The sequence below is a fragment of the Aythya marila genome (genome assembly GCF_965140915.1).
Source record: "Aythya marila genome assembly, chromosome: 9".
Taxonomy (NCBI): Eukaryota; Metazoa; Chordata; class Aves; order Anseriformes; family Anatidae; genus Aythya; species Aythya marila.
In genome coordinates this window covers 2,399,826-2,427,683 of record NC_139050.1, presented here as the reverse complement: position 1 = coordinate 2,427,683, position 27,858 = coordinate 2,399,826, and the positions used below count along the sequence as shown (strand labels likewise).

At 39.8% G+C, this 27,858-nt stretch overlaps 1 protein-coding gene across 1 annotated transcript; it reads right to left on the bottom strand.

The window, feature by feature from the left end:
- Positions 1-58: 58 nt before the first annotated feature.
- PCOLCE2 (procollagen C-endopeptidase enhancer 2) lies at positions 59-27,858 on the bottom strand. Its single transcript, XM_082767544.1, has 9 exons — positions 27,745-27,858; positions 27,414-27,522; positions 18,858-19,113; positions 15,330-15,454; positions 12,161-12,297; positions 7,198-7,352; positions 4,891-4,974; positions 2,177-2,344; positions 59-598 (listed from the first exon to the last, which is right to left on the bottom strand). The coding sequence occupies exons 1-9, from the start codon at positions 27,819-27,821 to the stop codon at positions 468-470; spliced, it is 1,242 nt and encodes a 413-aa protein (XP_082623670.1). The 5' UTR covers positions 27,822-27,858; the 3' UTR covers positions 59-467.

The window sequence follows — 27,858 nt, the reverse complement described above, 5'->3', positions numbered from 1 at the left end:
ATTTTATATGTGTAGCATCCCCTACTTTATACATAATGAATAACTAGGTAGTATATGATTTAATCTTAAAATATTTTATTAAGCACAGATAATAATGCAGGAATCCATGTAATAAAAAAACTTCAGAGAAACAGCTATGTTATAATGAGTTACTATAAATATTGCACTTAGAATTCTTATTTTACATATATAACTCCTTAAAAAAAATGGACAATTATTATAAATAAACAGCTTCCAAGTAACTGGAATTTGGTATGTTTCAGATCAGATGGCTGTGCTGCAAATCTTCAACTTTCATATTCAGGATTTGTAACTGATGCCACTTTGTGCTGGAATGAGCTTAGGTGGGTAGGAGGGAAAAAAGGGTAAGCATGGTCTTAGTGCTGACAGTCAGTGTTTTCACGACTTAAACTAAATGAAAATTCTTTTCCAAGAGAGATGATAGAGTGCAGCTACAGAGTTCAGTTTTAACATGTTCTGTTTTTCAAGGCATTCAGGATCTTTTGGTTCTTAGTCTTAAAACTCATGACAAAGCTGTTGGGAAGGACTTTGCCTCTACCGTCTTCTTCTACTTGACCCATGATGATGTAGTTTAAACCTACAAAGGAGAGTGTGATATTACAAGGCAGAACTCCAGGGTGTGATCTAGTAGGTATAGTTCGGTATCTGTGGTCTGCATTCATTTTCACTGTTACTGCTGTCTTGTAGCATTTTTCCTTCCTCCCCAAAGCATATACAAAGCATACAATGAACCACATTACATAAAAATCAAGTACATAAGTAAGCATCTACTGTATAGTTAAACATATGGGAGATTTTTTTTTAAATAGAGCTTGTCAAATGAGTCTAAAAAGCATTAGAAAAGCAGTATAAACACTGGATACCGTAGTCACTAATATCCAAACAGGAATGCGTCTCAATTTTTGGATATTTTTTCATATGCTCAGTTTGTAAGATAATGCACCTTACTCTTTCCATTCCCTTTTTCTCCCCCAAGTACATAAACATACTCTAGAAACATATAGAAGCAGTTGGGTAAGCAGAGTGGATTTGATGTGTGATAAACCCTGGCTTTGGAGCAATCAGGTGGATTTGAGTATTAGAGATTTGCAAGGCCTCAGGCAGGAAAGAGTGGTGTTATAAGGGAGTAAGCAGAAATGCACAGAGTTTAGATATTAAGTAATGGCTAATAAATAATTCACAGAGATCTAGGAAGAGAAACAACAGTATGTGGTTTGGAGCCAGCAATCTACCTAAAAGGAGACAGTTTGTTCCAGCAAGGATGCTATTATGTCTCCCAGACAGCTGTCTGGTTTCCAAAGAACTAAAGGTAAAAGAAAAAGAGATCTGACAAGGATTGTTCGCTTTGGTACTGCCCCCTTTGAAGTAATACTTAACATTTAGGACACCACTGGCATTTACGTGGGTTTCCTTTTTTTGTGATTATTAGATTATGTCGACTGTTTCCTGCTATGGCTCCATCCATGTCCTGTTTTACTGGTTTGCTCAGGAGGAAAAGCTAATGACTGTCTTATTTTTTTGCTTAGTTACTTCCGTGAAACAGCCTCAGTACTTCTTATAGCATTGTATAGGTTGCCCTTACTATGTTTAGCTGGCAATCTTTGTTGATCTACTCGGTAAAATAATACTGTTTAAAATAGCTATAGAAATACTAGCTGTTTGCAGGTATAGAATGAGCTATTCTATACTAATACTACTGGCATTGCTACAGCAAAGATATAAATCTATACAGGATAGAAGCAACAGCATAACACAATTTTTATTTGCTGTGACACACTGCTCTTTCAGGTTCAGTATGCTGTTGTTTTTCCATTCTGAATAACTGTGTATGAAAACTACAAAAATACATATATGTAAAGAAACAAAATCAAACTGAGTTTCATTTGAGAGAGCCAAATCAGATTTTACTTGCTGTCATGCAAGTTTTAAAAACTGTTTTTCAAACTCATTTGACCTGAGTCTCATCTTTTATAGGTAAAACTAAGAATGAAATACGAACCTGAATAACTAGTTGTTGTCTTAATTTCATTTAAATATTAGTTGCTGATTATAGAATCAATTATTGTAATTCTGAGTTTTGTGGACATAGTTCAAACAGCAATTTTCAAAACTTGTCTTTTATAAACAAACAAAGCAGTTATTTTGTTCTACTTACCTCTTCTGATGAGAGGACATTGCTTACATACTACAACAATCCTGGCACTCATACTCTTGCCTGCTTGCTGGATTGCTAGATTTCCCTCCTTATATACATTAATGATCGATATTGTTGCATGCAAACTTCCAGCACGTGTTATTGCTGTGATTACTGTTCCAGTTATTACTAGAAAAAAAGACATTTGATACATTTTAATTATTCTTTTAGAAATAGATTTTGGGGACCATAGGAACTGAATTAACAGATTAGTCCTTAATTAAGATGCAAATAATACTGGAAATGGTCTCTCAATATGTGGGTGATGCCAATAATAAAAACTCACTACCAACAAATTTTGGTGGCACCAAATATAAAACTTCCTAGAATGCATCAATCATTTAGAAGCCCTGATCTAAATTTTGATAATTTTAATTAAGCACTACAATGTGATACTATTTTCAATGACTTATCTTAAAACAGTGGAGAAGATAAACTGAAAATACTCTAGCACAAAGCTAAATTCCCAGCTCTCCTGCAGTCTCATGCTGCAGTGACTTCATTCTGCTTTAGGGTGCAGCCACTACCCTGGTCTGGTTTTCAGCAAAATGATACTAAGCTGTCCCCACTTCCCTGAAACAGCAGACTTTCTCTAATTGCATGGGTTTAGCTATAGAGTGAATTAGATTTAAAAAGAAAAAAAAATGGTTTGGGGACGAAGTTGTTTCATCCAAGTTGCCATACAGGATTAATGGTTGTAAGGCATCTTTTAAGGGAATTAAGAAGCTAGGTATTGGTTTGGGAAAAGCCTGAGACATAACAGATCATCAGTGACAATGCTATCCAATTATACAGCAACCACCCTTTTTTATCAGTGATTTGTGTCTGCAGATGAAAAGCACTGTTTTTAAGCTTCCTTATGTTATAAATGAGGTCTCAACTCAATCTGAATTTTGTAATATTTATAAAACAAATATTTCTAAAAGGTATAAAAGGCAAGTAAACAGCGCTGGGTGTGCGGGGAGTCTACGCTCCACCAACACGCACACACAAACATCAAACATTCTAAATATACAGAACATTGCTTTTACATACTAAACCCGAGTCTGCCTATACATACGTACAATCAGGAAAGGTAGAAAACAATCCTTTAAGTTCCATGACTTAAGAGTCTTCATTTTCCCATTCCTTTTCTGCATTACGTACAAGTCTCCATTTTCCATTCCCTTTGAACAATATGTCTTGCTTTAAGTTGTCAAGCAACTCAGTCTTCAGGCCTTATGTATCCCGTCCTTCCCACATTGAAGAAAAGCATATCCATCTCCTTTTCAAGGCCAATCGGCCTGGGTCAAAAGGCACATTCAGGTCAACAGGGGGCGGAACAGCAAAAGCCTTCGATGGCTGCAGCAGCAGAGGGGCCCATGGCATAGCAGTTGGATCAGTAAAGGAGCCCGCAGCTCCCTCACTATCTAGCAAACCACATGCTTCTGACTGTGGTCCCACATGTCTCTTTAAGGCCTCAGAGACTGCTCGCCAGGTGCCGAGCAATCCCACTGCAACCTTGTCGTTTTTAGTTGCAGGGTCCCACACCTTGACCTCAGTTTGGTCCCATATTTCAGGATTGTAAACTGTCCAATTGTTAAGAAGGAGAATGAGCTGTAAGGTTACCAGGACAGTCTTTGTTCCTAAGGACGTATGATTCCCCATAATGCACAACTGCTTACCAGCGAGAGGCAGTTGTGTGCACAGGTCCGCTTCTCTCAGATCGAGCTTCTCTCCAGCTCCAGTGCGCCTATTCCCAGCAACTTTCTGTACGAGCTTCTCTGAGCAGTTTGCTGAGTCTGGCCGAACCTATCTCCATGAGGCAATCAAAATGCCTGTTCCCATCCTGGTCTCCATTCTGCCAGCCTGCTCCTCTTCACTTCTTTTTCCTGCTTCTTTATTGATGTAACTTCATCGTGCTGCCCTTTTTCTTTTTTTATCTTGAGGGCAGTTTCCCTCTTATACTCTTCTCCCCACAGCACTTCTTTTCAAAACAACTTTTCTTTGGTCAAACAACTTTGAATGTAACAACAACAGCAAACACCCAGAAACATCCATGCCTTAACAGCTGGAGAACAAGAGAACCATCTGGAGAACAAGAAACCCTAGACTGCATGGGGTCTCCTGAATCACCCTTTTTTGGTGATTCAGTCTCTAAACTCTTTTATATTCCTCAGCGTTAAGAGTCTAATGTTATCTCAACCACGGGGTTTTCCAACCCCCATTGCCACATTCCCAAATCTCCCCTTTCTTTATTAATATCAACCATTTTCTCGACACGAATTACCACTCCATATATAACACTTATAAATTATTTTTAAAGTATTTTGGAAGTTTATAAACTGAGTTGTGGAACAGTCAGCAGGTATGGCATAAAACGTGTATTGGCTGGTTACAGACGAATGAGATGATGATCCAGTAACTGAATCAATGCTCTCCTACAGGAGGTTGCCTTATATTTAGTCATTTGGTTTTTAGACTGAGGAAGTATGCTTGTTTCAGACATACCTGCAGTGCCTATTTCAGAATATCTCCAAGAGCGTTTTAAGAGATACACAGATACTAATGTCAGATACGCACATAAGTAAAAACACAACTTATGTATTAATTAAAACTCAGAAATACATCTGGTAAAATTCCTAGATGTATAAACATAGTGTCAAATCAATAAGAAACAGACTTTGCTTTCTTACCGAAGTTGCTTGAACAGTAATTGCTTTCAAGAGTCCCACTCCTTTTACACTTCTGCTGGCACAGGGCAACTGTAGGTTTCAAACCTTTTTGAAGAGCACATAATAAATTAAAATTGAAAAATTCAAAACAAATGCAAGCAGTATGTTTGGGGAAATAAAAATCTGGATATGCACATGAACGCCACAATAACCATAAACCCCTTTCCTGCCATCAACTCCAATCTTTCCGTGTGCTTTTTAACGGTATTACAGTGGGATTTTTACAGAGAAATTGTTTGATTGTGCTGTGATTTTAAATGCGTAACTTCCTAGTGTTCTTGCCTATTGTCATATAGTCCTTGTAGTATGTTTTAAGTAAGATAACATTAGATTACAGTAACATTTACTTCAGAGGGAGGGAGTGGATTTCTGTCAGAAATTACAGTGCTGTGATGGAAGAGATCAGAGTTCAAATTCCCATCTTTTTTTTCTATTTTTTTTTTTTTACATAGTGTCATGACATGAAGTACTGTATAGTTTTTATTGATGACATTGAAACACATTATAATGTGTGAATTATCTACTTAACGTTAGGGGCTACAGCTGCTTAGCACTGATTTACATTTTCTTTCTGAAACAATGCTTTGGTTAAAGACAAATACTCTACTTCACACCAGCTCCTTTAGCTGGATGTTAGTAGTCTCTGTACTTGATCTGGCTAAGACTTTGCACATAAGGTTGTAGTGTTTTTAAGGTTTTAATATCCTTTTCAAATTTGTTTGGAATTGGTCGATGAGGTCACAATTACTAGAAAGATGGCTCTGAGAGATGGACAGGTTAAAAAATAGACAAATCAGACAACCTACATAACCCTAATTTCCCCCTGAAAGAAAATAAATTAGTTATGAAGAATATCTTGGCTTTTTTCTTCAGAATGCATCATTCTGCAGAAGTCTTAGCCTATAATTTCTGAAAAAGAGCTTCTGACTGATTTCTTATTTATGTTCTTACAGTTCTCATTTACATTATACTTCTCTTTTAATGAATTTAACTGATACTTTTTATGAAGATTTCTGAAATTCATCTGAGTGGCAAACAACTTTGTCTTCCATATGTATCCATGACTGTTAGATCTTCATGTTCATTATTTTGCCTTTCAAATCCCAAGTTTAAAAATTCATCGCCATATTTTTCATTGATGTGGGTTTTGTTTTTTGTTTGTTTTGCCTTGAATTGTGTTTGGTTTTGTTTTGCTCGTTTGTTTTTAGTCTTCACTGATATTCAGTAAGACTCTTTAGAAAGCTTGCAGCATGAGATGTGACAGCCTTGATTAACTGAGACAGGGTGTTGGAGGTAACTTTAAGAAGTTCTTTATAGAGAAAAAGAGCTGAAATCATTAGATTACTAGTCACATCAGAATGATTTACAGGTCATTATGATTGCATGTTTTTCATGTTTATTTTCATCTATTTTAAATACCTCAGTCTCAGTATTTAAACACCACAACTTCTTGGTCTCCTGCTGACAAGCCATTTCTGTCCTGACTGCTGATACATTTTAAGTACAGATCAGGTTCTGTTGCAAAACATCATCAATAATTTTGTTTTGTGCCATAACTGTATCTTAAACTGCTCTCATTCAGGTTATAGAAATTGTATGAATTTGTCCCTTCAGTATGTCAGGAATGAGGTAGTTTTGGCAAGGCCTTCAAAGAAATCCTCCCCTGATCTTTCATATATTCTGTTTGGTCTTAAATATAAAAGGAAACTTATTTTTAGTCTGATTTCTTCATAAATTCTTGTCCCTGAAAATCTTTGAATAAAAACAATTCTGTCAACAGGATGTTGGCAGAATCTGAAGAGGGCTCAGGTGGCTTCCATAACAATTTATCTTAATAACTACATGAAGAGAAATATGGCCAAATTTTTACAAATTAACTTATTTAGAAGAAAAAGGTCCTTGAAATAAAACATTTCCTGAAATATGTGGAACTTCTTGTACAAAAGAATTTTCTTCACATTTCTATGGAATTTGGTGAAAGATGCTCGCTAGTTAGCTGTCAAAAAATGAGAAGAGACAAGAATATTCACTGAGCTGGAGTAACTGTTACAGTGAACTGGAGAGTTTTCTTTTTAATAATGTTAACTAGATTATATGTGCCCTCTTGAGTATATTAGTTTTCATTAATTTCCTCAACATCTTAAATACTAACAAACCAAAAACCTAACTTTTAATATACCTTCTCTTATTTTTTTTCCAAAACCCTCTTCTCCTCCTGGAATACATTATTTTTCTAATTAAATAAAGCCAATAAAAAAAAAATCTTACTTGATGTAGAAGGGGTTGTTGTGGTAGTAGGTAGAACTGTAGTTGTTGGTAACTTTTTTGGTCTAAATTTATAATGGCCAATAAAACCATCAGCTGTTAAACTTAAATCAGATAAAAACTGAATGAGCAACTCATTTTTCTCAGATAGGATAGGCCTGGAATAGAAAAAAAATAACTTCCATTAGTTTTAATGTCAAAGCCAAAAACCATTAATAGAATTCTCTCTCTCTCTCACACACACACACACACACAAAAGGTGTTTCATGTTTATTATTATTATAAATGCTCTATCTGCCCCCAGACTAATACTGAAATACATGTTCCTTTGCTAGCATGTCAGACACTGATGTTGTAACTGAGAACCTCATTCTGTTGAATCATAAACTTCTGATTCCTGAGGGTTATGTCAGTGCAAGTATCTTTAAATTCCTGTGTAGCTTCATTGCAGACTTCACTTACATGGAATGAAGAGGGCTAGATTAATGCCTTGGGGAAATATAATAAAGAAATCCTCAATAGATAGCAGAGGTGAGTAAATGTTTTAGACAAAAATTTTTGTCTATAGAAAAATATATTACATATTTGGAAGGTCTGAAGAAAATTAATTTGATGTTGGACTCTGGAATTGTTCTATAAAAACACTAAAAATATTTGGGGTTGGTACTACTTCTGCGGACCCGGGTTTTACCAATGATTGAATATTTATTTCTGAGGCCTTAGAGAGCTGATGCTGTTATTTTGATAGGATTTGAAAATTTGTAAACAAGCACTCTTCTGTGTGTTAATTTTCAGTTCATAAACTGTGTAGTATCTACTGTGACACTGTTTCTGGATTTAGATGTGGTGTGATGAGGCTTCATTCTGTTAGAGCAAACTGTATGGCATGCAAGTCTAGCAAAGGAACGCTTCTCTTGTTGTTTTGAGCATTCCACAGACCTTGCCTCAATGTTCATTTATAATTATTAACACAGATTATCTTGTTTGGAAAGAGGAAGAAAAATTAATTTAGAGATAAACATAGAGGCAAAAGATACTTGAGAGAAGAAAAGAGAAAATAGTTTTAAGATGTATTTTCACTGAACTGACTTTGTTGCTTCTTCTCAGGAAATCTGATAGAGTTCAGGATCCTTTAGCAGGAGTTCTTCAAGACGCTTTTTAGGGCTTTTAGAGTAAAAACTTGTCATTCTCTCTCTTTTTTTTTTTTTTTTTTTTTTTTTTTTCCCCAGGTATTTCAGAAATCAGCTCACTGAGGGTTGAATTTGACATAACCAAAAGTAAGTGCATGATTATCTGGAATTCTGATTTGCAGTTACTGTGGTAATTGCACAGATTGATTTTCTTACCACAGCACTGATGCAGGCCTCAGAATTAGGAGGGGAGTTACCAGCTGTAGGAAAGCTTTGTTCTGCTTGCTGAACAGCAGAAGTAAAACACCAAGTAATCAAAAAAATTTGACCAGTGTATCCTATCTTTTTTTAAAAAGGCTTTTTGTCTCAAGGGTGGAGGGTGTGTTTGTTTTTTAGAGTGATGATTTCTCCTAATTTATTATTATGATCTATACCTTTCATTTATGTAGTGTACTAATTGCACTCAGGAATCAGATACGTGGTTACGCTATGTGCTTCCTGGTTTACAGCTGGATCTGGGTTCGTGTCTGCAACCACCAAATGAGTTCAAGGTATCCACTTTACTAATCTTTCTTAAGTATACTGTTTCTGTTACAAAATGCCACATTACATTGTCTATAACTACTGGTTAATGAGTTCCACCTTGTTTAATTGCTGTGTCAGATCCGTAAATAATACTCCATATAGAAGTCCTTCTTCATGATTCAGTTTACATACCATGATTTCAGTATTATTTTTTTTTACAATGGTGGTCCTGTCCTCACTGTTTTTCTGAACCTAGCTGATAAATTCTGGTGAGAATTCTGCAGAGCTAGTGAAAAATCCCCAAGAGCCATACTTTCTCCCTTTGCACTGGATACATAAGCTGTCTATATATTATTTTTTAAGGGAAAGTGACTGTTCAAGCTCTGGACTAGATCAGGACAGTAAGCAATGCTGTCCTAAAACTATCTTTCAGGAAACTTCTAACATTCTGTAACAGGATATCTCATCTCTGAGCTATGTGGCCTGGGTCTGAGCCCAGACTTCTGCCCTTATTTGCCTGTTGCACAAAGTCCATATTAAAATGACTATATTTTTGAAGCCCACTAGGGCTTTGGCAGACCAATTCACAGCTTTGACCTGCTATGGAGAAAGACGCTGAGCCACAGTTGAGAGGTGGTTTAGGAAGCCACTCCTGGTCACCTCTCAAGGATTAACTAGCACTTCTTTCTTCTGCGTTGCCTTGTCAGCCAAGACCAAATCCTGATGGTTCAAAGCATACTGCAGAGCTGGGCTACGTCTTAGCTGGAAAGAGGCAAATAAGTCACAGGGACTGGAGGCCACTGGCTTCATTTTGCAGGGGTATTGTTCCCTGCTGTCTTTTGAGAACCAAGGGAAGGATAAGATCTTGTAGAGCTCACTTCTTACCTCAGTTGTAAAAGCTCTGCAATGTCACAACTTAAACAGGAAAAAAATACAGAAAGTTAAACTGGACTTGAATTGTGCCCTTTTTGGGTTGGAAACTAGTCTGTGTGCTCAATCATCCTTTGAATCATCCTTTGGATCCAACTTGTGCTCAGCAAAACACCCATGGCAGGAATTGAAAGTATTTGTATGGAACATTGCTAGTTAAGTATTTCTAGGGGGAGATTCAGTTAGGTTATTTTTTGTTTATTTTACAGGAGCTTAAAGGTAAATACCTTACTGATCTATGCTCAGCTGTAATGGATGGATTTGCAAAGTCACAATGAGGTTCCCATGCTGTGCTCCTCAATGAGGTACCTGTCTACCTTGTCGTAAAGCACTAAATAACATTACTAACCTCTGTCATCTGCTGGCCATTGTGTTTTACTCTGTGTAAAATACTGGCATGTGTGCAGTAGAGTTCCTTTGGGGAAGAGTTTTTTTACTTCAGATGATGATGATTTGTTATCTGATATATATACTGGTGCTTACAACATTCAGCTCAAAGAAATGTATTGACTGTTTGGAGATGTATTCGGTCTACCTGCAGTCATTCCAAGTGCCACAGCACTGCAAGGCAACAATGCATGGCATCTTTTTTTCCAGGCAAAACTCTAAGCTGGAAAGTATGAAGTGGCTTTGCTATGGATACATACTTGAGGCAAAAATGGAGGAGTTCTGAATGTCATTTGGCAAAGGGGTGGAAGTGGATGTCCAAGACTTGTAACCCACCTTCTTGCCTTATGGACTCTTTACTACTAACTCTGCCTTGCATGGTCTCCTTCCATACTACAGCCTTTGTGTTGGAGGCAATAAGGAAAGATAGTTCTACTTCTGCTAGAGAAGATTGTCCTGCAAATAAGGAAGTGATTATGTATATAACTACAGCTAAAATTTAGTCTCTTGCATCATTTTAATGGCCTAAATTAACTAGCACTTCACAATTTTACCTGTAAGACTTTCTGGTGTCAGTATCTTTTTTACAGAGCAGGTTTTTAACTTTAATACAAGAAGACAACAATGAATTTAAGCCTGAAAAGAAGTATCTTTTCCAAATAGGAACATGGTGTTCCAAAAAAAAAAAAAGGGCAACTCCAGACCAAAAGCCTGAGGTGGCTGAAGGAAACTGAAGTTAGTATATTTTAGGTGCAACACTGCCTTTAATTAAATCCTTACCAAATTTCAAATACATTTCTGTAGGAGTGGGCTTACTTCCTCTATTTCTAACATTGTCATGCTATTAGGTAATGATCAGAAATAGCAAGAGAAAGAGTATAGCTGCTGCATGGAGAAGAAAAGTCTTTTTAGAATTCTGCAGAACGTCTGCCTCCCCTCTTGTCTCTGGAGGGTATACCACATAACCTTAGAAAAACAACCAACCAAAAAACCTCACAGTAAATCTCAAGAAAGATGGAGGCATGCACCTCCTCCCTTATACCATAATTAGTTGCTCTTGGGAATCAAACTAGCTGTCACTTCTGAGACTTAAATCTATTCACACACTTCCATGAATTTTTTAATAGCTTGTATTTCTTCATCCCCTTCATCCTGTAAAGCTACTCAGTTTTAAGATGCTTAATGGAAGGGGAACAAGGGAGGAAAAAAGTTAAAAATTACTACCCTTACTCAAATAAGACATACTTCTTAAATAATTATAATCTACTATTGCTACCATTGTTTGCACTGGGGCTGTTTCTTGGGCATTGGAGAGGTGGGGCCATTACAGGGAGGTCTTGTGTTTATTTGAGGGTTGGGATTTTGAAAACGGGGTGGTTTTGCTTTTGTGTTTTTTATTTTTGAGCAGGGGTGGTAAGGATGGTGGCAGCAGCAGTTTGACAGTAAAGCTACTGAAAGCCTGTGGTGCTATCCAGCATGCTCGTGTGCCAGGAGGGGACACACCTCAGCACAGCTGGAAGAGATGGTGAGCAGTGACACATGGAGCAGCCGTGGAACCTGCAGAAGGGGTGTGACTGAAGGTAACATGAGTCAGATCAAGTGAGTCAAGAGCCAAGGGACTAGGGAATTCAGCTGGATCCTGCACTTCAGTATCTACCATCAAAACACAGTAAGTGATGCTAGTGTTCAGCTAGCATTAATACTGGTATCATACCAATATCAGAGGCGTTACTGCTAGCATTATTAGAATGAGCTCTAATGAGCCTTGAGGGACAGGACAGAACATGAGTTGGAGCCAGGGCTAGTCATGGAGGGACAGAGGAAAAGAGAAAACCCCAGGAGAGACAAGATACTAAACAACTCCTAGAAATGCAATTGGAGATAGAAAATGAGATATTGAAGGGGGAAAAAATATCTTTCAAAAGCCTAATACAGAACCATTAGCTAAGTGATGTATAGTGTTGTAAAGTTCATCATCAATGACAGTTACTTACCCTGGTGGACTGTCTCCACAATACTTCCCAATCCTTTTTGCATCGTTGATTTCCCCACCATTAAACACTGCAACATAGTCATATCTGCAGTAGTTGTCTCTCTCCACATCAAACTTCTCAAACTTTAATTCTATTAGCTGCAGAGAAAGTGCAAATAACTTACTAAGGCTTCGGTATGCAGAATTTGAGCAGTACTTATAGTAAATGACCTCTTCATATGAACTACTAAATGATTTTTGCCTTCCATAAAGCAAAAGTCCTTAATCCACTTGACTGTGGATTTGGTATTTGAATCTCTCTGGCAAACACTTCAAAATAGGACCTTAATATAGCATTTTGTTCTCAAGTATATGCAAATATAACTTCTTGTAGTTATCTTTATGAGTGAATGTAAACTGAATAGTTATAGTTAGGTGTTGCACTGTTTTTAAAGAAACTAACTTAAATCTAAACCACAGAAAAAGGGCTGTTAGTGCCATTGTATCCCCCTAGATACGCTAACAAAAAAGCAAAGCCAAAGTTGGTAAGAACCATTTCACTGACTAGATCAAGAGCAGATTTTGAACCATTGCTCTGTGGTTGCAAATCCTGTATTTACTTGATGTAGAAATAAGAAGGTCAAACACAAAAATATTAATAGAAAATTACTACATAATAAGACTAAAACCAAAGGAAACTAAGTAGTTAAAGAAATAATGTTTCCATACAGAATTTCCATAAATGTTAGGGCTTCAGAAGTCCTAGCTGTGAACTAATATAACTTATTTCTAGTACTGATGTTATTTTTTCCAATAAAACTTGTAATTTATGTACTTTTCTACTCAAGAAAGAAAAGCAGTGGAAAAGAAATTGAATGTATGAGTCTGAAAGTAAGTCCTGCAGCATGATCGTCAGTTGTGTGCAGCAAGGAAGGAAAACATAACTACATGAATGAAACAAAGGTAACGCCTGCATTTAGGTTGCTTCTTTATATGAAGTACGACAGTATTTTTAATCATCCTCCAGTAAATAGCACAAATGAGACTTGAATGACAACACTGAATTGTGTTGGCTGTGGATATGCAGAATTTCTCTTCAAAGGGCTGTCTCAAACAAGATGCTATTAAATGTGTTAAGACTACAAAGCCATTTGTAGATCACCTACGTTAATTTACTAACATAGTAAAGGTGATCTTGTTCTATATCTGTAATAAAGGTAGCCTGTTATCACCTGATGTTTTAGTTTTGCCAGGATATATTTTTGCACTCTTGACATACAATGCATCATTTTGTTACCTCAAAAGTATAAGTAGCCCAGGGCAAAGAGAAACAAACTTCAAAGGACAATGACTTGGTTTCTGAGACAAGCAAGAGATTTGTTTCAAAAACCTTGTCACCAATATGGGAAAAAAAGCACTCTAAATGGAAGTACTTATCTCATTAATAGGCTTATGAGCAAAAAGATGGTATAGAAAGGAGTAATGCAAGTGGAAACACTGAATTTTTCCATACACAGGAAAAGCAGCATGCCATCATGCCTACTTTACTATTGTTCATGAGTGCTCTTTGCACTAACAAAGAGGTATTACATGATAGATTAGAAGCTCTTCACCATCATGAGGAGCTGCTCTATCTTCTGAAATAAATGAAGAAATTATTTAGTTATATTAGAAGCAAAACACTGGCTTGTTTTATTGCTCACATGCTTGTGAAAGGGAAGTGGAGACAGTATAACCTAGACTTTGGCAAATGGGAGAGTGAAAAGCTTTTTATTTGAACTTGGAGAGAGATGCTTACTCAATATATTTTCAAAAATTGCTTTTGGTATTGTCAAAATTCTGCCCCGTTTGCATGCAAGCAACCACTTTTGCAGCACATGAAAGATATATATTCGGACACATGGATTTATGGAGCAGGATGCTGAAAAGGCACAAGATAGTGCCTTAATTTTTATGCTTACATTACATTTCCTAGATCTTTTCTACAAGCTTGGGAAGAGTTTTTAGGCTTATCTAGAGATGGCTGGAAAGAACCGACGTAATCTGCAGTTTAAAGATAAGGTTTTAAAAATGACTGCCTCTCTATAGGATTGTTAAATGACCTAGCAAGGAATGTGGATTAAAGAGGAGCACAGGAAAGACTAAGCTGATATACTGCTTCAGTTCAAGGGGAAAAAATATCTTGGGAAATGGAAAAGCATGAAAGGTCTTAAGAATATATTTATTTGGGGCAACTTTTTATTTAGAGGATTATGATCATGAGCAGAAGATTAAGGAGCAAGTTTTCTTTATGTGTAGAGGAATGTAAAAAGCTGGAGATCGTTAAAAAACACAACCTATCAAACATGCTCAGTGACCAGGATATTCAATCACTGTAGAGTTTCTGCCAGGTTACAGAGCAGATGGCTCAAAAACAATCACAGAATGTGAAGCTAGGACTGAGATGAGCTCTACAGCATAGGGAACAACATGTTCTGGCCATGTGTGGCAAACAGTGGCAAATGAGCCATATTTCTCTACTGTTTGAGTCTTACTGAAGTGGTAACGTATACTTCGAAGGTATCTGGCTAATTAAGCAATCATGTTATGAGATGAAGTCTTCAAAATATAAAATAAGAAAATTTTATGACATGTACACTGAAGATCCCTGTGCAAGACACATCTTAATATATTCCCTGTACTGCAAGCGGAACCAATAAAATAATTTCTGCTTTTAATAAATTCAGTCAGCTCTACTCGAGTCCCTCTGTACCAAACACCACTAACACTGAAAATGCTACAGATGGAGTTAGACTTTAAACTTAGCATTTGTCATCATCATGCCTGGTGCTGAGATGATCACCTCCTCTAACTTAATTTGCATGATGTTTAGTTAATTAACAAAATCATCTTCAAAAGATCCTCTTTAAAAGCCTCATCAGCTATAGATGGTCTGAAAGTTTAATGCAGGCAAATGTGTCAGCATGCATAAACCAGCACGTAATGTTTAGTTTCCTCAAGTGAGCCAGGTCATGTATGAGAGAAAGGTGAGTACAGCTGAGGCTAGGCAGGCCCACACTACTCCAAATTTCAGCCAGTCAGTGTTTTCACTGTTGGAGTGCCATGGAAGCAGCACATCACATGCACGGGCTGTTGGCAACACGTCAACGCTGGTGAGTAGCGGGAGGTGCGGGGCGATGGCAGCACCTTACCTGGTTCTTTGGGGCGACGATGTGCCAGGAGCACGTAACTCCAGCCGGGTAATCCCGCTCTGGCCAGTTGGGCGTTTGGAAGGAGCCAGAAGGCTTCTCCAGTCGTCCCCCACAGTATTGATCCCCTGGAAGTACAGTACACTGTGCAAAGTAGAGGCCAAAAGCAACGTGTGTGACCCAGCTGATGCGCTGGCCTCGCTGTGCCAGTGCCCAGGCATTGGTGGGGTGCCGTAAGATCTTTTACTGCCATTAAAGATAACAAAAAATGTTTCTATAAATACATCAACACAAAAAGGAGGACTAAGGAGAATCTCCATCCTTTACTGGATGCGGGGGGAAACTTAGTTACAAGAGATGAGGAAAAGGCGGAGGTGCTCAATGCCTTCTTTGCCTCAGTCTTTAGCGGCAATACCGGATGTTCTCTGGATACTCAGTACCCTGAGCTGGTGGAAGGGGATGGGGAGCAGGATGTGGCCCTCATTATCCATGAAGAACTGGTTGGTGACCTGCTACGGCACTTAGATGTGCACAAGTCGATGGGGCCGGATGGGATCCACCCAAGGGTACTGAGGGAACTGGCAGAGGAGCTGGCCAAGCCACTGTCCATCATTTATCAACAGTCCTGGCTATCGGGGGAGGTCCCAATCGACTGGCGGCTAGCAAACGTGACGCCCATCTACAAGAAGGGCCGGAGGGCAGACCCGGGAAACTACAGGCCTGTCAGTTTGACCTCAGTGCCAGGGAAGCTCATGGAGCAGATCCTCCTGAGAGTCATCATGCAGCACTTGAAGGGGAAGCAGGCGATCAGGCCCAGTCAGCATGGCTTTATGAAAGGCAGGTCCTGCTTGACGAACCTGATCTCCTTCTATGACAGAGTGACGCGCTGGGTGGATGAGGGAAAGGCTGTGGATGTGGTCTACCTTGACTTCAGCAAGGCTTTTGACACTGTTTACCACAGCATTCTCCTCAAGAAACTGGCTGATCTTGGCTTGGACTGGCGCACGCTTCGTTGGGTTAGAAACTGGCTGGATAGCCGGGCCCAAAGAGTCGTGGTGAATGGAGCCAAGTCCAGTTGGAGGCCAGTCACTAGTGGAGTACCCCAGGGCTCGGTGCTGGGGCCGGTCCTCTTTAATATCTTCATCGATGATCTGGACGAGGGCATCGAGTGCACCCTCAGTAAGTTCGCAGATGACACCAAGTTAGGTGCGTGTGTCGATCTGCTTGAGGGTAGGAAAGCTCTGCAGGAGGATCTGGATAGGCTGCACCGATGGGCTGAGGTCAACTGCATGAAGTTCAACAAGGCCAAGTGCCGGGTCCTGCACCTGGGGCGCAATAACCCCAAGCAGAGCTACAGACTGGGAGAGGAATGGTTGGAAAGCTGCCAGGCAGAGAAGGACCTGGGAGTGATGGTTGACAGTCGGCTGAATATGAGCCAGCAGTGTGCTCAGGTGGCCAAGAAGGCCAACGGCATCCTGGCTTGTATCAGGAACAGCGTGACCAGCAGGGCTAGGGAGGTGATCGTCCCCCTGTACTCAGCTCTGGTGAGGCCGCACCTCGAGTACTGTGTTCAGTTTTGGGCCCCTCGCTACAAGAAGGACATCGAGGTGCTTGAGCGGGTGCAGAGAAGGGCGACGAAGCTGGTGAGGGGCCTGGAGAACAAGTCCTACGAGGAGCGGCTGAGGGAGCTGGGCTTGTTCAGCCTGGAGAAGAGGAGGCTCAGGGGTGACCTTATCGCTCTTTTTAGGTACCTCAAGGGAGGCTGTAGCGAGGTGGGGGTTGGTCTGTTCTCCCACGTGCCTGGTGACAGGACGAGGGGGAATGGGTTTAAGTTGAGCCAGGGGAGTTTTAGGTTAGATGTTAGGAAGAACTTCTTCACTGAAAGGGTTGTGAGGCACTGGAACAGGCTGCCCAGGGAAGTGGTGGAGTCACCATCCCTGGAAGTCTTCAAAAGACGTTTAGATGTAGAGCTTAGGGATATGGTTTAGTGGAGGGCTGTTAGCGTTAGGTTGGAGGTTGGACTCGATGACCTTGAGGTCTCTTCCAACGTAGGAAATTCTGTGATTCTGTGATTCTGTAAGGCCTTGGGGCAGATCTAGGCTGGGGCTGCTCCATGCTGGGCATAGACGGTTCTGCCCAGCTCCTGCTGGCCCCAACAGCTGAACCATGGGGTATGGCTGAGCCCAGCGACTCAGCTGGTGGTGCCTTGGGGAAAACAGATTTAAGAAAGGGCAGAAAGATGAAGTGAAAGAGGGGGTACAGTGAGAACCAGCCCTATGAGCACCTGGGTCAGAGGAGGAGGAGGAGTTGGAGCATGGCTTCCCCACAGCTCCTACTGGAGCCATGTAGAGGTGACAGTGTTCCCTGAAGGAACTGCCGCCTATGGAGAGCCCACGATAGAGCATGTCATTTTTCTCTGTATCTACTCCTCACAGTCCCAAATTGCAAGCCTGTATCAGGTATGTAATCTTTACTTATAATACCATTAGGAGTCTATTAAAGTGACTCTATCATGCCATGGTTGTCTAATATGTTTTTCAGGAAATTATCCACAGTGTTGGAACTGGAAGGACTAATGAGTTAGCTGTCATCTGCACTACATCAGCCCGAAAACCTGTCTAGTCTGGTAGCAAAATACCAAAAGCCGTGAAAAAATTCAATTGGTATGGCAGGAACCCAGTAATATGACCTCCCTGTAATGTCCCAGATTTACCAAGCAAAAGGTAATGCCTTTGTGTTCAATAACCCCTAATAAGTTTTTCTTTCTTTTTTTTTTTTTTTTCCTAATTGTTTTTAAGTCTGATGTAAAAATCTTCAATCTGTGATTTGATCCCGTGGCACAGCACTCTCCACCACTTGACAGCTCATTGGGAAGAATCACCATTTCCTTTCCTTTGCAGCCACTTGCTCATCTGCCTTTTGTATTAGAAACAGTGGCTGTGTTCCCCATTCACTTTTTCCACACTGGTTGTGAGTTGAGGGCCCTCTCCTATACCCCCACTGAGCTTCTCTTTACCAGCCTGAAGAGATACATTAAAAGGTTTGTTTTTCATACTGTTTTCAAAAAAACGTCAAGTTTCTGTATTTTTTTGTTACTTATGGAGCACTGGCATGGTGCTTAATTATTGCTTTTGTTATTATGCTCAATTAGTGTTTTCATAAATTATTCTATTTCAAACCCACTATCTCATTCCTAAGTACTACAGTCAATTCAGAGCCTGTCGTATATATAAAGTTAGTGTGTTTTCTCCCGTATTTGCAACATTTATCTACGTTGAATTTAATTTTATTGACAAGCTATTACCATATTGCTGCTAGATGCAGTCCTGCAATTCAAAATAGTCAGCCCTCCTCTTTACTATTTTGATTAACTATTATGGGTAATCGCTATTTGCTAAGTAAGGTAATTAACGAATACATTGAGCAACACAATCCCTAATATTTCTAGCATCACATCTTTAGCATTAGTGTAGCTCTCCATAGAGTTGTACAGTTATATTTGTCTTCAGCACATACATAATTGACAGTTACCTCTTTCATGTGGCTCTGCTGCAGAAAACTTTGCAATGAATCCACTTCCAGCCGTATTAGCATCTGAAGTCATCTGCACCAACATTTTATTGCTGTTGGATACAAGGGCACCTGGTTTCACAGTACCACAGAACCTGCCGATGCGTTGTCCATTGGCATGGCCATTGTATATATCCACAAAATCATATCGGCACAAATTGTCACTTTCCAGGTCTAAATATCTAAAAGAAAGAACCACAACTTTTCCTTCTGGAACCTGCAGAGAGAGAGAGAGAGAGAGAGGTGTGTGTGTGGGGGGATATATCTTGAGGTGTGACTGACACATATCTATCTGATCCCACTTTTTGCATGGATACTTTCATGTCCTTCTACTCTCACCAATTAACCTCTTTTTCTCAACTATTCTCTAGTATGTTTTTTAAAATATTGGACCAATCATAAAAATAAAACTCTAGCGATCTCTGTTAGCATTATCATCTTCCTTTATCACAGGATTTCTAGGTTGGAAGAGACCTCAAGATCATCGAGTCCAACCTCTGACCTAACACTAACAGTCCCCACTAAACCATATCCCTAAGCTCTACATCTAAACGTCCTTTAAAGACCTCCATGGATGGTGACTCCACCACTTCCCTGGGCAGCCTGTTCCAATGTCTAACAACCCTTTCAGTAAAGAAGTTCTTCCTAAGATCCAACCTAAAACTCCCCTGGCGCAACTTAAGCCCATTCCCCCTCATCCTGTCACCAGGCAGGTGGGAGAACAGACCAACCCCCACCTTGCTACAGCCTCCTTTAAGGTATCTGTAGAGAGCGATAAGGTCGCCCCTGAGCCTCCTTTTCTCCAGGCTGAACAATCCCAGCTCCCTCAGCCGCTAATGCACTGATGCACTGTACCCTCTAGCCAGATTGTGATAGTTATATGCCTTCACCTCCCAGATCAGTTTGTATTGTTTCATTTCTTTGCTGAAAGTATTGCAATCAACCATGCAGCTCCCTGTCACCAAGTCAGGCTAGGAGGATAAGATTAATGAGATTTTTTATTTTTTTTTTAAATACAGAACAAGTAATTTACAATTTTTAGAAAATAAAATGGTTCTTGTTATCTTGCTGATGTGTCATATAATTTATCAACATTATTTACATTTGTAACTCCAAATGGAAACTTTACAGCTAATACTGTACAACCCTAATAGTCAGCTATCAGAGTGGGTTCATTTATCATGAAAGCTGAAGTGAAAGAGTTATATTTGGAAAGAACATGTAAAACTATGAGCAGAGTTCAAAAAAAATAATTGTGGGTGTCCTCAATATAGAAAAGAGTTTTGTTTTCTGAAATATCTGGGGAAACGTAAGACAAAGTAAATAGTCTTAAATGCTTGTATCTGTAGACATTGTGGAAGAGGCAAGAGTAGTGAAAAGGATGTAAATTACGAGAGTATAATAGTCTACAAGGAGGAGAACGCTTCCTTGGATAGACTTGCAAGCTTTTAAGCAGCACACTGTGAAAATTATTCTAATGAGCACTCAACTCTATTTAACAGGACAGGAAGAAGGGAAATGGTATTTTAAAGTATAGAGGGAACTTAGACAGGCAGAGCGTAATTATCTTCATTCAATTCCTTGCCTGGTAGAGTGGTTACCAATTAAAATAATTGCAGCTGTTCTGTTTTACTGAGACACTACTATGATTTTCAGCTTTAAATATATAACACACACTTAATGTATCTGCAGTAAGTCCACATTTAAGGTACTTCATTTAAGAGTTCACGAATTTTTTTCTTCTTAACAGTGACTCATTTTAAAACACCAGCTTGAGATAAACTGGAACTGAACTGTGCCTATATGAAATCATCAAACAGCATTGGAATTTTATGAGTCTCAGTTGTTAAAAATGCCTTGTCAGATGGAAGTAGATAGATGGAAGTGACTTAACCACAAAAGAGAGTAATAATAGGAACATCTCCAAATGTAATGAAAAATGTGCTGTATACATAATAAGGTTACTTGCTCATACAGATACTTTTATGTCCAGTGCCAGTACTGATTCTGAGGGCCGACTTCTGCAAGGACTGTTCACATCTGTCCAGGGCCCTTGCAGACATGGGCTGACCAACCCCACAGCAGTTCATATTGTTGCACAGAATATAGTTTCAGAACATTTTCCTTTAATCCTTGTTCAAAGTTCTTTCCAAAACTGCATGCAGCTCTCCTGTGGTGACGCATGTTATTACTACTACTACTACATTAAAACCACAAAACTCATTTAATCTTAACAGAAATTCCACAGCACGATGACTATGTTTTAGGAAACTTTAAAGCCAGATGTTAGGTTTAACTGTCATGCTACTGAAATGGGCAAGCTATATAGCCAGTATAGGAAAATAACCCACATATTCAGCATAACGCCAATACAGATGTGTGGACATTTTGTAAGACATCCTGTGAAAGCAATATGACTCCTTGAATCACTACTCTCATAACTAAATGTCTCATTATTGCATTTACTTTTGTCTTGTGGTCTGAATCACCAAGAGGCATTAAGAAAAGGAGTTAAGAGGAATTCAGGATTCATGTCAGAAGACCTGAATTTTATTTATGGTTATACTACAAACTCTATGAGACAAAACAGATCAGTTTAAAAAAAAATCTGGCTGTAAATTCAGTCAGATAAAGTTAGATTTAGGCAGCTCTATAAAAGCAGGTTTTTTTTTTTTTCTTTTTTTTTCTTTTTTTTCCCCAGAAGTAGTAAACAGCTGTATATAAAATAACACATACTCTTCTGGGGTTGGAACACTTGTTATTCTTAAGTCTATGCAACTGGAACAATAGGAATTAATTTAGATGACCTTTAAAGGTTATCATGTTTTAATTTAATACAGGCTGAGCTGTTTGTCCAACATTTCCTACAACAAACCATGGTTTTCAGTGTATTTGCAGTTTTACTAGCTTATTTTTAATGAGTTTCCCCTTTTTCTTCCACTGTTTTTGAAAGTTGACCTGCTCTATCACATTAGATTAGTTTTATTAGCGCTTATGAGATTTTTCCCTACTTTCTCAGCTTCAGTTTCTTCTTTGAAGACGTCTTGTCCGTCCCAGAGTTTGGAGAAGGAAGCTGAAATATGAGAGGTGGCTCGTTCTGGGGTAAGAAACAGGCTTTTTGCTGTCCTTCTAGAAACATGTTCTGGTTTATCCAAGTCATTATCCTTCAGTAACACCAATGGGATCTCGCTGACAGCTTTGCTGCATGAGCACATTGAACCAGCACCACTCTGCTAGTGCCAGCCTCGCACCACTCACTTCTGCTGCCAGGCTTTCCCCTCCCTCCTGCTGCCCCAGGGGGGGCATTGAGAGAACCAGGACAGGGGACCGACCTGCGCTCAGGGGGGAAAGGAGGCTGGCCAAGCAGCCAAACTCTGAGTTGCCAGTCAACCATTCACTCAAGTCTTGGGTTTTCAGGTTCCCCTTTTTCTCTTTCCACCATTGACTATGTTATACTATACTACATTACATTATAGATTTCATTACAGATTTTAGTCTCTCCAGCTTCTGTTAATTCAGCCTACTTACCTTGGCAAAGACTGTTCCCCACAGATGTACTCAGCTACATGGTTATGTATGTTCAACAAGGAGCCTATGCCAGACCTTAGTTGTCAGAATAATCCTTGCTCACATTTAGCTGAATTTGGGGATATAAGTTATTTATGTATCATGTTTATATACATGTTCGCACATACAAATGTGTCAGTTCCTTAATCACAGACACTACGTACTGTCATTACTATATAAACTAATGTTATTGCTTATTAAAATAATAATTGTCATGATTCACAAAAATAACAAATGTGTTCCATCATGTTAAAATGAATTGAAAGTTTGTGGTCTGACCAGATGACATGCGAGAGTGCAGACGATGGTAGTTCCACATTCTGGCAACAGCCACACCAGTTAGCAGCTACTCCCAAGGAATCTTGCCCTGAATACAGGCGTCTTTGCAAAACAATACATTTGACTTCTACCATTTCCTTTTTAAAAAGTTGAATCTAATGTGTTAAGATCTGCCAGTGTTTATCCTAAGACATTAAAAATATTGCTCCATAAGAAACCCAAAGGGAGAAAACACAGGCCAGCATGACTCAGTTTTGTTTACTTTGAGACACGTCTGAGCCTGATGCAGTAAGAAGATGGGATACCTCAGAGGAGGAATTGGAAGGAATTGTAGCTCTGTTCTTAAAAAGAAAGAGGAGTCAAAGGAAGAAGTGATGCCTTCCCTGCATGGTGTGCCTTATTTTTCTGTTTTATCCATCCAGCTGGTATCTCGTAATTGCAGAGCCACCATGTCTGCCCCTCCTTGTCAACTGAGTGTGACGGACCCATACTTGCCCTTGGCTTTTCTTCTTATTTGATTCTCTGGACTTTTTTAGGATCAGATATGACACTGAACTCACATGAAGGATGCCACTTCTTTTCACAAACCTGCAGTACCCCTATAGTAGGTTAAAGGAAAAGAGCAGTCCCTGAGTTTTTAGGGAGAGTTGTTCTAGAGCGTAATGCCTATAAATAATCTGTGTAGATTACTGACTTCTTAAAAAGGGTGGGATTATTTCAGATATATACAACTCACCACAGAATAAGGTTCCCAGATCTTTTTTTGGTTGCCATTCATTGCAGGCATTTCATGTAATCTTAATCAAAATTCACTTACATTTAACGTACTTGAGCTGTTTTTCTGTTGTTGTTCTGACTGAAAACAAAGCTTTTTCATGATGGGCCTCTTTAAGTATCTGGCAAGATAGTCACACTGTCCCACTCTTCCAAGTTATTTATTTGAGATTATTTGCTTTGGAAATAACCTTTTGTTGGTGAAAAATCCTGAAATGCCAACCTTCTGAGAAAATATTTTGGCTGATTTTTAAACCTATACTGTAAATATTTAATATCAAAATGCTGATTGTATGTTTTGCCACAGCAGTCCTAGGTAACTTTCAAAAACATATCAGCTACTTTCAAGCCAAATCATATTAGCTGTCTCTGCTGAGAATGAATATGAAAGATACTTGGAATTACATCCTGGGAAGAACCATAGTTCCTGCCCAGTCCCTTGTTCCCTAACTCCATCATCTCCAGCCACAAAGGAACAATTTAAAAAAATCATATCAGTTTGCTCTCCCTGGCAATAGCACAAGATTATGTTAAACTATGTCTTTTCAATCCATACAACCATGGGTAAAGACCTGTTCTCTACTAGGAGGGACACTGCACAACTACATGGGAAAACGAATGCTTAAAATGTAGAGAAAACGATTCAAAATATTTCAGTCCCCCAGGGCAGATTGCCCAGGTAAGTAAAAATTTTCAAACCCTGCTTATTGTCAGCAAACCTGCTGGAACACAGCTCTCGAACCTATAAATATATAACCTTACGTAACTCTGATGGCCTTAAGTATCATTTTTGCACATAAAGTTGTTAGACTTTTAAGAGAACTACCGTCTGCCAGAAAAAGACAGGACAGTAATCCAGATTCTTGGACTATGTGACACATTTGTGTGAGGTGATGGCCAAGAAAGGATTACAGAGTATTAAAAATAAATGTATATGACATTTTAGATAAAGCAATATACATTACTATAGGAAAGGAAATAGCTGTACAAATGACTTCTTAGCAAAACCAACTAAAAGCTGCTGGGTAGTCTGCCAAGGCTGTAATATAACCACAAGCATGTGCTGAACACTTCTTAGAGCTCTTAGAATAGAGAAGCTGTTTTCTTTAGCCAGCTGAAAAAGTCCCAGTCTCTTGAAATAACAGAACCATAATTGAGTTAGAGAGACTCTTCTAGCTCTAGCAAACCAGTTGGAAAGATTTCAGCTGACACCTGAATGCTACATTGCTTTATCTGTATTACCCGTAACATTTTCTAAGCCTACTTTCATCTAAAGAATGAATTAGCTGTCACCGCCTCACTGGGGATTTCTTCTCTAGAAGATGAGATTCTCTAGTTGAGGAAACAACAGCCTCATGCTTCTTGTGACCCAGATGCAAAGTGAATCAATGTCTTTCCAGTCTTGCAGACTTGTCAGATCCTGCATGAGGCACAGAGTTTTCAGGAAGGGAAGGTGCTCGCAGCCTTTGGCTAAAACTGACAGGCAAAAGCCTGTCACCTTCCAAGATCAGATGCTAAATGAGGAAGCCTAACATAGTAACTACAGCGAATTTCTCCACGGCAGTGTAACTTGCTTTCCTATTTGGGTACTACTGCAAACTGGTCTGAGCCTCAGCCGTATCTGGTGAAAGGATTTTGTTGTTTAAAGTCAGGCTGACCGGGTCCTTGAGTATACCACTACCCCTTGGCTGGGTAAGTCACTTTCTTTTTACAGAGAGTATGGACTGAGTCTTCCTAGTTACGATAGCCTTTGCCTTCCATATATCCTTGTCTGCACATCCAAAACACAGTGTTCTGCACAATACACAGGGAAAAAAAAAATCAGCCTGGCATAGTGAACAGCAGTGTCTACGGTACTGCAGTTGTGCAGCTCTTCAACATTGGGTGAGCTACAAGAGGGTAGGTGTACATCAGTCAGAAGGGCAAGAGTAACTGGCAGCACAGCAGTGAAGTAAGAGTGAGGATGATTGTGAAATGCCAGAAGCCATTGAGCTCCCTCCCGTGATCCATAAAGCCTGAATGCAGGCACAGCTCTGCTACAGCCTTGTGGTAAGGCTGCTCAACATCTGTGCAAGGCTACACTGGATGCTCACATCTTGCTGGCAACAGCAGCATTAAGTCTGCAATGAAACCAATTGGTGTGGATTCTTTAAATACAATTGTTCTCTTCTCCAGTAGAGGATGAAGGGCAGATCCATAGGATTCATCAGTAAATTCTTTTTCAGGGCTGCTTCCATTTGTAGTCTGAATTTTTAATGGTAAAAAAATAAAATAAAATTACACTCTTGTCACCAAAATGATAATTTTCCTCCAGATTCAATTTTGAACTTTTGAAGATCCAATACCAACTTATATTGATAAATTAACTTTGATTATTTTTCCTTCTATTTAAGGCACGCATGCATGACTCCAAATAGAATTTGTGTCTGCTCTTTAGATTGTAAACTGGGCCACACTAATTGCTGTAGTTTCAGCCTCTTCAGACAGCAGGAAGCATGTTTGTTTACAAGCATATGCTACATCTCACATCATGCTCTTCCAGATAATACCAGTCACAGATTAAAGGTAACCTTTAACTTGGCCCTAATAATAAGGCAACATAAAGGTGCAGGAGGCAGCTGCTGCAGCTTCACTGGTATCCTTCAGATAAAATGATTAAAATTACATCTTTCATTTGGTACAAGAGTCATTTAACAGAACGCTGTAAACAGATCAATGTCTCCTGCTTTGCGTCAGCATCTCTCTAGTAGCAAGAGACAATTATCGTGTAGCATCCTATTCAACAGCCATCACCTAGCTTGTAATGCAGCCTTTGAACTAAGGTTATCTTTGTCTTCAATGCAGAGACTTTTTTTTTCATACTTTTTGTACTTCTTTTTCTTCTGTCAAGTCCACATTCTAGGCCTGAATGTCACAGAAGGTCTAAGTGAACTGTGCCTAAAAAACCAGGGAAATTTAATGGGCAATTTTGGAAGGTGCAGAGTTTGGGGAGACGTGAGGAAAAGTAGTATTTATTCAGAACTCTTTCTCTGAGTTCATGGATAAGGGCACATCCAGCACTGAAGTGTTTAGTTCTAGCTGCTTAATGCTCCTTGCTGCTCACAAATACGATGTCTCTGCCCTACAGCCTTATTTCAGCATCAAAATGTCAATCATACCATATGCTTTTGCATGGTCATTTTTAAATGTAACACCACTTTCTTACTGCTTTGTCAGCTTGCTGTATGCCATACTCAGTTGTGCTGGCTGGTAGAACATTGTTATTAGCATGCTATGAGTAAACCTGTTCACAATATTTTTGGTTTTGCTTGAAACTTCTGCTTCTTGCTGCCAACAAATTTTGCTTTTCTGATGCCTTACATTATCTACACCTTAAAGCTTTACTTTAATCCTTTTGGTCTTACTATTGATTTCTGTAGTGATGGGAAGAGTACATACTTGCTTTTATTGGAGTTGATTTTAAAACCATTAGAGGTGTTTCTGTGTAAGTCAATTAAATTTTGATTCTGCTAATAGACAAGGTCAGTTCCACAGTGCACCTTTCAGCAACTGTCATCGTATTAGAGTAACCCTAAAACGCTCCAGGTAGTTGAGCTGCTCTGAGTTACTAAGGTCATTACTGCACACATCTGCTATCCCATATGAACCACTGGCACTAACAACAAGCAGCTCTTCATCGAATCACAGAATCACTAAGGCTGGAAAAGCCCTCCAAGCTCATCTGGTCCAACTATCCCCTTACCGCCAATGTCACCCACTAACCCATGTCCCCAGGCACCACGTCCAACCTTCCCTTGTACACTCCCAGGCACTGTGACTCCACCACTTCCCTGGGCGACCCCTTCCACTGCCTGACCGCTCTCCCAGCACTAAGTTTGTGATAGGAAAGACTCTTACTGTGATCTTCCAAGTGCATTTGCTGTTCGGAGGGTAGACTCCAGGAAACCCTTCGCTCCCAATAAACCCCGACTCTCCAGACACAACTCCTCCACATGCAAAGGTAGGCCTGAGAACAACAAGAAAAAAATAAAAATTAAAATAAAAATCTTTCATTTACTGTTTGTGTGCCAGCAATGCTGGAAGGGACAAGCACAGAGACGAAGCCCCGGGCCTGCCCCTCCTCGCTCCCCCGGCTCTCAGCCCCGCTGCCCAGCACGGGGCCGCCCTGCGGGGCGCCGGGGGCCGCGGCTGGGGAGCCCTCTGGGTGCCGGCCGGGTGCCGGCGGTACCTGTGCGGGGCGGCCGCAGGGCGCGCCGCCGCCAGCAGCGGCAGGAGCAGCGGCAGCAGCGGGGCGGCGGGCGGCATCCTCGGGCGGGGGCAGCGCTCCTCGGACGCCCGCTCT